General features: G+C 35.5%; 1 protein-coding gene across 20 annotated transcripts in view; it reads left to right on the plus strand.

Moving 5' to 3' along the window:
- The window catches only part of ADGRL2 (adhesion G protein-coupled receptor L2), a 391,171-nt gene that overhangs the window by 364,639 nt on the left and 14,485 nt on the right, over nucleotides 1–12,047 (plus strand). For 9 of the 20 annotated variants that reach the window (XM_068691088.1, XM_068691086.1, XM_068691095.1 and 6 more), the window contains 6 exons: nucleotides 757–977; nucleotides 2,279–2,345; nucleotides 9,516–9,607; nucleotides 10,462–10,506; nucleotides 10,795–10,821; nucleotides 11,481–11,649. In XM_068691088.1, coding sequence (XP_068547189.1) covers nucleotides 757–977; nucleotides 2,279–2,345; nucleotides 9,516–9,607; nucleotides 10,462–10,506; nucleotides 10,795–10,821; nucleotides 11,481–11,649 — 621 coding nt within the window. The remainder of the gene's footprint in view (nucleotides 1–756; nucleotides 978–2,278; nucleotides 2,346–9,515; nucleotides 9,608–10,461; nucleotides 10,507–10,794; nucleotides 10,822–11,480; nucleotides 11,650–12,047) is intronic. The other 11 variants (XM_068691093.1, XM_068691099.1, XM_068691094.1 and 8 more) reach the window with 2 other exon arrangements.

Below are 12,047 nucleotides of genomic sequence, written 5' to 3' on the forward strand. Positions count from 1 at the left end.
GTGGTTTAAACTTCTGAAAGAGGAGTTGAAATGAAATGTTGATATACTAGTAACATACGTATGTTCTCTCTGTATATTCTCATAAGTCTCAACAACTATTGACAATTTTTTCATATATATATATTATATAAGTACAGAGACGTACTTATCTATTTATTCATTTTTGCACTGCACATTCATGCAGGCTTTTTGTCAGTATTCATGAAATTAATTCTGTCATTCAGAAGCAATTCTTTGTGTTGAAATCTAATAATCTGTTAGAGTTTCATCCAGAATTCAGCTATAGAGGAGAGAATTCAGACTGATTTCTGTTATGACAGTAGAAACTTCCAAAACTACATCAGATAAAAGTGACTTGATGGATGCTTCATTATTTTACATAAGCAGTATTACATTATGCATCTAGAACCAACTGTTCATGCTTCAGATAATCTAAACTACAAGCCTTAAATCAGTTTCAAAATTAACGTGTTGTTTATAAAAATGAAAACCACTGTATAAGTGAAAATTGGAGGGTAAGGGTGTGGTTTTCATATCTGCATTCCTACTGTTTGGCTTAATTTCCTTTTTGCAGCTTCTGTGAATGTATTAGTATTTGCAAATGTTCAATATGTGTTTCAGGTTGGGAAAATGCTCCTGAATTTATGTAAAATCTCTGATAGATGTATATGCTGTTCTATTATACCCTATTTGATTAGAGATGTAATGATGTAAAGATTTTGTGGTTCATACTTCCATCTTTCTTTTTCTTTTCAGATTGCATGTCCAATATTTGCAGGTCTCTTACACTTTTTCTTCCTGGCAGCCTTTGCCTGGATGTGTCTAGAAGGAGTGCAGCTTTATCTAATGTTAGTAGAAGTATTTGAAAGTGAATATTCTAGGAAGAAGTACTATTACGTTGCTGGCTACCTGTTCCCTGCTACAGTAGTTGGTGTCTCAGCAGCTATTGACTATAAGAGCTACGGAACAGAGAAAGCGTAAGTAATTGCAAGTGACCTGAGTGTTTTTCAAGTGAATAATTTTTTTAAGCCTATTAGCTGTCAGAGGGTCCCTGACAGACTAAAATACCATCTGAAGCTTTATTGGTAAGAGAATGGCAATGCGGTGCACAAATTACAATCAAGTCTTTTGTAATTCTCTAGGTTCAGCAGATTTTTACTCTAGAGAGACCAATTCTAAATTATGGTCTTTCTTTTAGCACAAAAGATTGACCTGAAACAAATTGAAAAAGTAAATAACTTTTGGGCCTCAATGTGTATTAAGTAAAAATTCTTCTCAATTTAAAGTATCTATGGGCTTAACCACCCAGTTTTAACCTAATGCTTCATTAGATCTTTTTGTTCAATTGGCCCTTTAGCTAACTTTCATCCTGAATTGTGATAGTACAATATTCCAACCCATATAGTTCACTTTGATAACATTTTATCAGGCGAGTAGGGCAGGATTAAAATTAGCCACTGCTTTTTATTTGTAAAAATATAGATACATTTATGCAGTGACAGAACGTAGACAGAAAGCATTTTTGAGGATTTGAGTTGCTGGAGGCACGAACTTGCCTTCCAGTAGCGTTTACTTTGTCCTTTGATGAAATTAGTTACAGGATGGGAAGAGACTGTTGACTACAAGAAAGCTGCTTGATTTTGCTATTGACAAATAAGAGCGATTCAGCAGGGAACTGTATGAAAAACAAATCACTAAATGAAGTCAGCCCTAATAGGTTTACACGTCATTTGGTCAGCCGTAATAGGTTTACACGTCATTTAGTCTGGTGTCATATACATTCTTTCTCTCATGTCCAACTCCCAGTTGGGACATTTCATTTATAACAGATTGTTTTTCAGAAAAATGTGTCATCTGAACAATTTCTGTCTCATATTCTTTATGAGTAAGCACAATGCATGTGATGCAAAGTTAAAAGCAGATTCCTAAAATGTCACGGAAAACTTGTGAAAAGTATTCACTGATGCTACACTCAGTAATCAGTGACAACACCTGTGACCAAACCTTTTAACTGGAAGAAGAGAGGGTTCATTTAGTTTTTGGTTTTGTTTTTTCTTTCTACGTTAGCTATTCTGATGATGTACTTTGATGTTCAATGGTGTTATTAAACTGGACTCATCAGAAGAGTTACAGGTTAGGAAAAATTTTCCATGGACTAAGTGATACTGTGTACTGTTTATTGTTGTTTACTGACAAGTTGTAAGACTAAGAAATATTTCTGCACTTTTAATTCATTGGACTGTTCACTTTTCAATCTCTTCTTTTTTTTCTACCATAGTTGCTGGCTCCATGTAGATAACTATTTTATCTGGAGTTTCATTGGGCCTGTTACCTTTATTATTCTGGTAAGAACTTTTCTCCTTTCATTTTACGTTGCCTTACAGCAAAGTTTGAAAATCAAAAGAATGAATAACATCTGTCATTATTCATTCTTATTCATGATACATTTCATGAAAATTCTTATAAACAATTTGTAGCATGACCAGTGGTTATGTATATAAATGTTTAGGAGTCTTTAGAGAGTGCTGACCAAATGATTAATTGTCAAAGCTATGGTGGCACTTCAGCATAGTCATTTTTCCTTAATGGCTTGAACTCTGAAGGTCATATTGACATGAGTAGTCATATGAAAAATCAATGAAATAATACTAAACCCATTTTTTTTTAAAGGAACCATTATTGCTTTCAATTGAGTTACTATTGGACATGTTCCAGAATTTAACTGCTAACTATCCAATATAATTATCTCAAAAGGGTATTCTAATGTGTTGGATAATTAAGAGAATCTTATATCTTGTTATATTTATACAGTACTTATATCTATATTTGCATATGCATATTTTTCAGTGACTGTTTCTGTATGTATTTATGCTACATGCAGTGTATATCAGACACCCAAGTTCATCTGTTTCAGCATAAACAATATTATGTAACCAAAAGCTTATACACATTCTTGCAATAAACTCCATAAATTCATTGTATGCATACAGACCCATATACACACCAATGCCTGTGTGCCCCATTGTCCATTTTACACATCCACTGTCCATTCTCTGAGCACCACTGTGCAGTTTCAGGTAAAAAGTGCATAGTCATCTGTCAACCCAGGGAAAAAACATCTCCCTGTTATTTCATGTTAATAATATCAACACTGTACAATCCAAGAATTTAGAAGGAAAATGAATGCAAAATGTACATTTTGTCTCACCTTGTTTTTAATCTGGTAGTTTAGGATCTTTAAGCCTGGCAATGCTCAGGAAATACTCAAGAAAGCTGGGACTGGGGACTGGTATATAGAAAGCTTTTTCCATCACTGCTGATAGTTCATAAGGATGTTTTCATGCTTCTGAAAGTCTTAATAGTTTCCTGTACCTCTGCCTTTATACAGTAATGGAGTTGTGAAAAGTAACAGAAGTTACTATTTTTTTCCCTGAAGGGCATTCATCAGGCAGAATTTTGAAATTTCTGACTGTTATAGATCTGCATGCCAGACATACTATTTTGTTTTTGGTTTTGTTTTTATTTTTATTTTTATTTTATTTTTTAGCTTATAGGTTACTTCTGCATGTAAGGATAAACTGGGACTTTTATTTTGGAAATTTCAATTAAAAATGTACCCAGCCAATCTTCCATAAGTTCTTTATTCTCTCTTGGTATTGTTCTTTATTCCCTCTTCAATATTGAAATAAGCTTATGTGTATTTAGGTCAGTGTCACTCACTGTTTACATTGAAAACTGTTTTAAGTCTTGAGTAGCCCCTTTAGAAAATACAGCTGTTCAGCATAGTTGTTGTTTTAGTTCATTGGCATATTTTCAAATAAGTAGGTTTAGATCTGTATATAAATTGAATTAGAAACATTAATATCTTCACAAGGTTTCTGTTTAGAACATTATAATTTTGTGGAGTTTATTCTAAAAGCATTTAAATTAAATCAAGTATCAGGATAATAGCAACTTTTTAAATTAAACCTACAGTTCTGAAAGAGATCCTTTGTATTTTCAATGAGAGGTGATATTTTTCAACACAAAGTTGTTCCTTCCAGTTGTAATGATTACTAGAAAATTGTTTGAAGTTTCATGTCACAGCAGTTCAGTTACCTCAAGTCTGATTGGTGATAATTTCACTTTCTGTGTCTAGCTTTTTATTTTATTGTTACTGCAAGTATTTTGCTAAGTCACCTCTATTTCAGTCTTGCTTTAAAATAACATTTCATGTGGGAAGCCTTGGGCATTGCTGACAGCTTTTTCACTTCCTCATAACCAGGTCAGAGTGAGAATAGAGGTGAAGGACATTTAATCATATTGACCATGTACAGACATAGTTCACTATTATTTACTGGCCATGACATTATTATCCTCCAGCAAATCATTTAGGCTGAGACGCAAAAGGCCTTTGGGAGCAGTATTCCCAACTTCAAAAATATGAAACAGCAGGTAGCAATCACAGCACAGTTCCTGGGAGTAATTCTTCTCTAGCAATTGCTTTGCCCTCTAATCGTCCCAACTGAGAAAGCAAGAGAGACTGGAGGAAGTGTGAGAAGTGTAATGGCTGAAAAATAGTACATTGTGAGCAGTGTAACAAAAGAAGAGCCATATTTGCAAAGTAGCATCCTTAGTAGTGTGTAAGAAATTCACTTTGGTAAGCTTTTTTAACATGTTAAAACAATTTCTTTACAATGTTGATTACTACTTTAATTCACAACATTTTCTCTGAGCTTATAAGCTGTTGCACTTGTATCTGTATACGTGTCTGTGCAAAAGGATGGGGAAGTAAGGGAGGGGAAGTATGAAGTTCCTCAGTACATCTTCTGAGGAACTTCCAACTTTGCTATTTCCATAGCCTGCCATGCCTTTGGGCACCAGGGTTATTATATCTATGGAAAAAGAGCATGTAAGTAATGAGCGGTGGGAAACCATTAGTATGCCTGAAATGGTTTAATGAAAGCTTGGATCATGACACGTCAGGAGCTGTTCTTATCATTTGGACAGCTCCATCTGCATCTTTAATAATTAATTCAGTTCAGTAAGAGTTCAGCTTGCACACTCATTTAGAAGCCTTCTTCAGAGAGCACCTCTCTCACTGCCAGTCCCAGAGAGAAATAGGCTTCTGCATGGCTAAGAGCAAAGATCTGGAGATACAAGAACAGTTTTAGAGCTGCATTTGCCAGGTAACAAAAGCTCCGGGGAGTTCAAAAAGGGTCAGAACATGTGCAGTTCAGCTAGGTTACTTCAGAGTGGTGTTTCTGTTCTTCTGTCTTATCATATCCATGTCAGCACTGCAGGCTGTGTGGAATGAATTTTAAGCTGCTAAGCTCAGGCGGACGTGATTCAATTGAGCTGGTTGATGGCTATAAAACAAACAGTGCACTCCTGTAATCTGTGGTGAGAAAAGCCTGAGTATTTTGACTTCTATGTAGATCCGTCTTCATTCATATTCAAGAAATGGATGAAGTTGATTTGACTTTAATTCAGCTAAAACAACTAGAGTTTGCTCCTCTCAGATGGAGCCAATTGATCAGGCTACCAAAGGCTACTTAAGCAAAAATTCATAGGATGTCCTGTTCCGTTAACATTGGAAAGAGCATTTCTCTTCTTCACTCTGACTGAGAAGTTCACCAAAGTCTATATGTATAGATATGGTTGCACACATATCTACCTCCACATTTAAAAGCAGCCTGTATTTGCAAGCTTATGCATATAAATAATATATATATTTTACAGCAGACACTTGATAAATGGTATTTATCTGCTGCTCACAAGGAAAAAATTATCATAATTTTTGCAAAATCTAGCTTTCTTTGGCCACTAATTCATTGTACCTGTGACTAATTCCAATCCATTAGTCTTCTGTGCAGGTTATTACATCCACTTTTTTAAAAAGGTAATTTGACTTTGAGACATTCAGTCTCTTAAAATTATATGGGTTTCGGGTGAGAAAAAGACAAAATCCCCACCTGTATAATCTATCATATCGAGTACCTTCTGATTTCCAAACCAGAACTGCCATTGTTTGTGTTGGATCTGAAATAAATATGATCTTCCAAGGAGTTCCATTTGATTATTACCATAAAAATTATGCAATGTTAATATTTTAAAGTAGTGATATTTTAACTTTATTTAATATGTATTCATTTGTCTTTATTTTGCGCAATTCTATCCAATTATATTAGTCAAATTAAGAGACAGAAAGGAATGGGTACTTTAAAAGGTATTCTACTTTTTTTTTGTACTTTACATACATTTCCAAAATCAGTGTAAAGATTAAACTAGTTGTCTATGTAATCCAGTATCCTGTTTCTCATAGCAGCTATATATTTCAGAAATTACAGCAAAAAAATAACATAAACATCCATGAAATACTATTGTAAAATATTTTGCCAGTGTTTTAAGGTGATCAGACATGATAGCTCCACCTACTGTAGCCCTGTGTTCTGTCTCTGCAGAATTACAGCAGAATTCTCAAATCCTATCCTGATTCCTGACCAGACTTTTAAATTGTTATTTTCAGACTCATAGGGAGGGATTGTCTGATTTTCAGAAGTGCAGTGTGAACAAGAAAGAGATTTTACAGACTACAAAGGTTGCAATTCTCCATGGCTGCATACACAGAGATGTGTTCACTGTCAGTGTGTGTGTGTATACAAGGTGTTTATATTTTTTTGTTGCTGTTGAAGGAGGGCGGTATTGTTGAGGTACATATTTTGGTTCATCTGGGATGAATGCAACCCAATTGTCAAGATGAGGCCTACCCGTCAGTAGCCCATTGCGTTATAAGAAGTTTGATGAATGTTATAGGCCCAAATTTGCTTTTGAAAGTCCACCTTGCTGTTCATGTGGGCCTTTATGTGATGCCAGAGTTACTTCATGACTGTGGTGAACGTTCTTAAAGAAAGGTGGCTTACTGAGGCCCATCTGCCAAGCTGGAGAAGTATCCATGAATTTATTTGCTTAGATTACTAACAGTTCAATCATCAGTCATGATATAATTCAGGTTGGAAGGGACTTCCTGTGATCTGTGGTCCAGCATCCTGCTCAAAACAGTCTGAACAGACCAGTTTGCTCAGGGCCAAAAAAGCTTTCCATATACAAAATTAGTACAAATGAACGTGAAAGCAATAAGTTTGTTTCCTTCTTGTACAAACTTCTTCCCCCATGTATTTCGCACCAAGAAAAGTGATGTAGCTGCTCTTTCTACAAGTTATTATTCTCTGACAAATTCCCTTCTCTCACTTCTTAGTGTCTGGTGTCATAAAATGGCAGAATGCCCAAAAATCTTTAACTCATGAGTTCCTCCAAAACAATCAATTTCTAGATGAAGAGCAGTGAGGGGGAGCCAAAAGTGACTGCATTTATAGAAAGGTTTGGTTACGGTTTTTGTAAGCAGGCAGGATAGGCTATCGGTAACGACACTGTGCAAAGGGGTGCTAGTGTATCTGAACAAGTGGCAAACCATGGTCTTTGACTGCTGAAACTGAAAACCAAGCAATATTTCACAGTGATGGAGAAACAAGTATCATACGCCCTGTTGTCATAGTTACTTTGTCTTCAAAGTAATTTTTTTTTTTCCATAGGAGGGCTTCTTCAGCTACTGTGATACAGCAGTCTTATTTTCTGTCAGATGTTTTTGGTGCTCTGTTTCCTCAGTTATAATTAAAATGTATAGTAAGCAACTGTTATGTAAAGTTATTTTCTAGTCCAGCAAGGACATAGAGATAGACAGAGCTGAGAAGCTACATAAAAACTTTTTAATGTGCTGGAGCTTGGTTTAGGCTCTAGGGTAGGGCCATTCCGGCGTGTATGTAACTGGAGGAACCTTAGTATCTAAATACAAACTTTTTTTTTGATATGTCACTTCACTCCTACACAGAATCAGAGGATATAAACCTCTCATTGCATTAGGCAGCCATTTACGGGTTAGGCCATGCCTATGAGTTTTTGATCCAAGAATGATGTTGCTGCTATATCCTATATTCAGGATACTCCAGGTTAGCTTCTTAGGCAAGTACCTGTGCTGTAAATACTGTTCTGAACTGGCACACAGCGTCCATCCTGCTTTTGAGAGTACAGCAATAGCGATAACTTGGTTGCCCATAGCATTGGGAATTATTTCTGTAATATATGTTTTTGTTAAACAAACTGTGATCAGAGTCTTCAAAATACTCCTAAGTATAAACAGTAAATACTGTTAAGATCTTCTGTTTACTAGGAATGCAGTTACATTTCTGACCATTGTGGCACAGCTGTAGGAAGACTTCTGGTATGAAATGTTATCTCCAGTATTACAGATACTGTGAGGAGTTTGATGCTTTCTCAAATCAAAGACTACCCAAAACAGGGGACTGGGTTTGATGATTCCCATCATTGACCATTTGAAGATGTATAGGGAAGTTTGTAAGAATGGAGTTATAGTCTTTTTTTTGTATGTATGTTATAAGGATATCCAAGCATATTCTTCCATCTTCTGTTAGTGAATTGGTTTAGTTATTTCTAGTGGACTGTTGTACTAACAGATAGGGATGTGTTTTTTTAATTAATGAAGGGGCATAACTCTTACTGTTCTCAAACGTGATTTTATTTGAATTGTGTGCGTGATATAGGATAGTACGTACTAATTATTCAAATTAACTGTATACAACTTTTCAATTCATATTGTGCAGGCATCCTTTGCTTTGGCTTACCTATGTTCTTCACTTGCTCTGAAATTGATAGCAGAAAGGCACCTAGTGCCTTTGATACCTGTGATGCCATTTTACAGTAGGAGCTATAAAAATCATGTTCACTATCTTCCCTATATGAATGACACAACAAGAATAAGACAGGATAGTCCTTTCCTTCAAGTGGCATGCAGTTGCACTTCAACAGAATCCAGACTACAGAAGGAAAGAGGGCAGTAGGAGGGTGCGCACACAGGATGTGTCTCTGGCACTGTTAAGTTTGATGCATTTGCTACATTTTTACATTTCTTTTTTTTTTTTCCTCTTTCTTTTTCTCTTTCTTTAATTATATTTTAGCTGTTTTCAAGACCCGAGTGGGATTTGTGAGAGTAAAATTATATAACAAAAAAAAAAAAGAAAGAAAGGGAGAAGCCAGCAAAGATGAAAAACCTTCCTGGAGCAGAATGGGATGGTGAAAAGGTGACTAGTACAGCACAGTAAAGGGTAACTGTAGTCTTCGGAGGAAGTCAGTGAGTTGGAGAACAGGGCCAGAATTAAAAGGCAGAGGTGAACAGGGAGTGAGACAGAGCTAGACAGACACTGACTAGTATCGGACATGAGCTGAATGAGGCTGGTTCATGATGCTGGGGTCAGTTTGGCAAAATCAACTGAAACAATGACTTAAAACATTTTTGCCCCACGTCTGTATTTGCAATCACCTTTTATAGACTGTCTGATAAAGTTACCCAGTTTCTCTACATATTTGAAAATAAACAATGGGGTTTTGTTTAGGTTTTAACATTCTTATTATTCAACCTATTACTTGAAGTAGTTTAATTTCATTCTTATCTGTTTTGACAGCTGAATCTTATCTTCCTGGTGATCACATTGTGCAAAATGGTGAAGCACTCAAACACTTTGAAACCAGACTCTAGCAGGTTGGAAAACATTAAGTAAGTGCTTTGTGTTCAAGTATGAGAACTATGATTATTTTCTGATTGCTGAACTGATTGAAAGCTACTCTCCATTAGGAGCACATGCCATTGTCTCCCAGCAACTGCAGATGTCAATTAGAAGCAAACAGAACCAATCCTGCTTTCGTCACATTGTTGCTCTAATCTCACAAACACTGGTCAAAATTAGATAATTTCAGCCTGGAACTAGTGCCAAGAAACTGTTTCACGGAAATGCCACAGAACTGTAGTAATTTCATTTGCATTTAAAATGCACTTCAAAAATGATGTCCCTGTTTGCATGACTGATATGATTATATTAAGTTTGTTTTGTTAAATGACTTTTTGATTTAGGGATTCTGAGCAGTTTCTTCTCGTAATCCTGTTCTCCCAAGAGAATTGACTCTATTATTATTGTTAACTTGAAGATTATCTGCTGTTTTCATGCTAATTTAACAACTGTTTACTTTATCTTGGTGCTGTACTGTAGTATCCCTTTTTCAGAGTAATATGTGTTATATAATTAGCAAGGCTTTGTCAGCTCTTGATTCTTTAGATAGTCTTTTAGTGTATCCTGTATAGCTTTATGTTGTACCAAAGGTTTTTGTTATCAACACTAAAGGGATGGTGCAACTTTATAACACTAAGGGTTGGATGCAAAAGAGTCTTAGAGATTTGCTTTGAATGTTGAAAATGGCAAAGGGAAATTTACAGTAAGGCTAACATTGTGAACTAGATGTTACGGATAGGTCAGTATCAGCTTCATTGCATGTTGCATGATGAGAGAGAGAGCTAATCTTTAGCATCTCTCTCTTTTCTTCCTTTTCCTCTTTCTGTCTTCTCATCCACACCAGTAATTACCGTGTTTGTGATGGCTACTATAATACGGACTTACCTGGGTAAGACAGAACCCTCCATTAACAAATTTCTGGCATGACTTTTAACTTTACAAACTCAGTCAATATTGTGGATTGCCCTTAATTTTAATTAACTAATTTTGAGATACCTGATTTGCTAAAGATTTTTTAACTATTATATGCCTTTATAATTTTAAATTGCTTGCCTCTGCATTTTGAACTTCCTAATTTTGACTAATTTTTATAGACATTTAAAAATGCTCTTATTATTTTCTGTTTCAATTCTGTCTAATAATTTTGTTTCTCTTTTCTGCTTATAATGCTTTCTAGCTATGAAGATAATAAGCCATTTATCAAGTAAGATCATTAGTTAGATGTGGAATTCACTGACTAAATTCCCTTTCCCTTCCATTCTGTGCCGTTCTCTACAGTTCCTTTTCCTTAACCTATTCATGATAGAATCTTTTTTAGACTATTCTATAAAGCAATATCCATATTTTTGCCACATTTCAGCAGGGTTTCTTCATGCGGAAGTTAGATCATCTAGCTTCAGTTTAGCCGAGTTTATCAGAGCATTAAAGATTTGGGCTCTAGGCTTTTAATCTGCTGTTTAACCTTTGTGTTACATTATTTGGCGTCATATGGCAGCACCACTGTTTAAAATCTATGGTGTGATTAGAGGCTAAGCCAGATTTATCAATCTCTTTTGTAAAAGCAGATAAGGCAATGGCATAGCTGGGGTTTGCACTATACTTCTGCATTTCAAAATATTTTTGATATCCTATGCAGTTCTTGAAAAAGAAAAAGGTCATATCTACTCTTGCTGTTTCCACTGGAGACTAAAAGTACCAAATGGAATTGTTCTGTCTTTAATAGATGAAAGGTTAAACCCAAGGAATTTTTACATTTGAATATGAACCTAGTAAAAATCAACTGCAGGAACTGAAATGTTAATATTGGATTTGGCAACATGCAATCTTATAAGTAATGATAGTAAAACTAATTTTCTTTTACAGATCCTGGGTCCTGGGTGCATTTGCTCTTCTGTGTCTTCTTGGCCTAACGTGGTCATTTGGCCTGCTGTTTATCAACGAGGGGACAGTTGTGATGACTTATCTCTTCACAGTATTTAATGCTTTCCAAGGAATGTTTATTTTCATCTTTCACTGTGCCCTTCAGAAGAAAGTAAGTTACTGAAAACATGAATGCGTGCTACCTAACTCCTTAATAATACCACATATTTTTCTTTAAAAATAGAGAAAAATATATAAGGTTTCAAAAAGAAAGAGGAGTATTTTGAAGTAGTTTGGGGAAAGTACTAGGATTCAAAACCAAGTCTTGCTCTTTGTGCTTCTGAGAGTCATTTAGCTGCTCTGTGGCCTAGATTGGATTAAAAATGGCTGCAGCATTTCCAACCCAGGCTTGAAAAGTCTTGAGGTTTTGGGAACAAAATTATTATAGAAAATGTTTAACGTTGGTAATGTGGTATGTATGATTTTGAATTTATAGCCAAAAGTCCTTTATGTGTTCATGAAACAAATCCTGCCTGCAGCACTGAAAACAAAGAATCATTTACGATATGA

The sequence above is a fragment of the Anas acuta genome, chromosome 8 (genome assembly GCF_963932015.1).
Source record: "Anas acuta chromosome 8, bAnaAcu1.1, whole genome shotgun sequence".
In the NCBI taxonomy this organism is placed as follows: domain Eukaryota; kingdom Metazoa; phylum Chordata; class Aves; order Anseriformes; family Anatidae; genus Anas; species Anas acuta.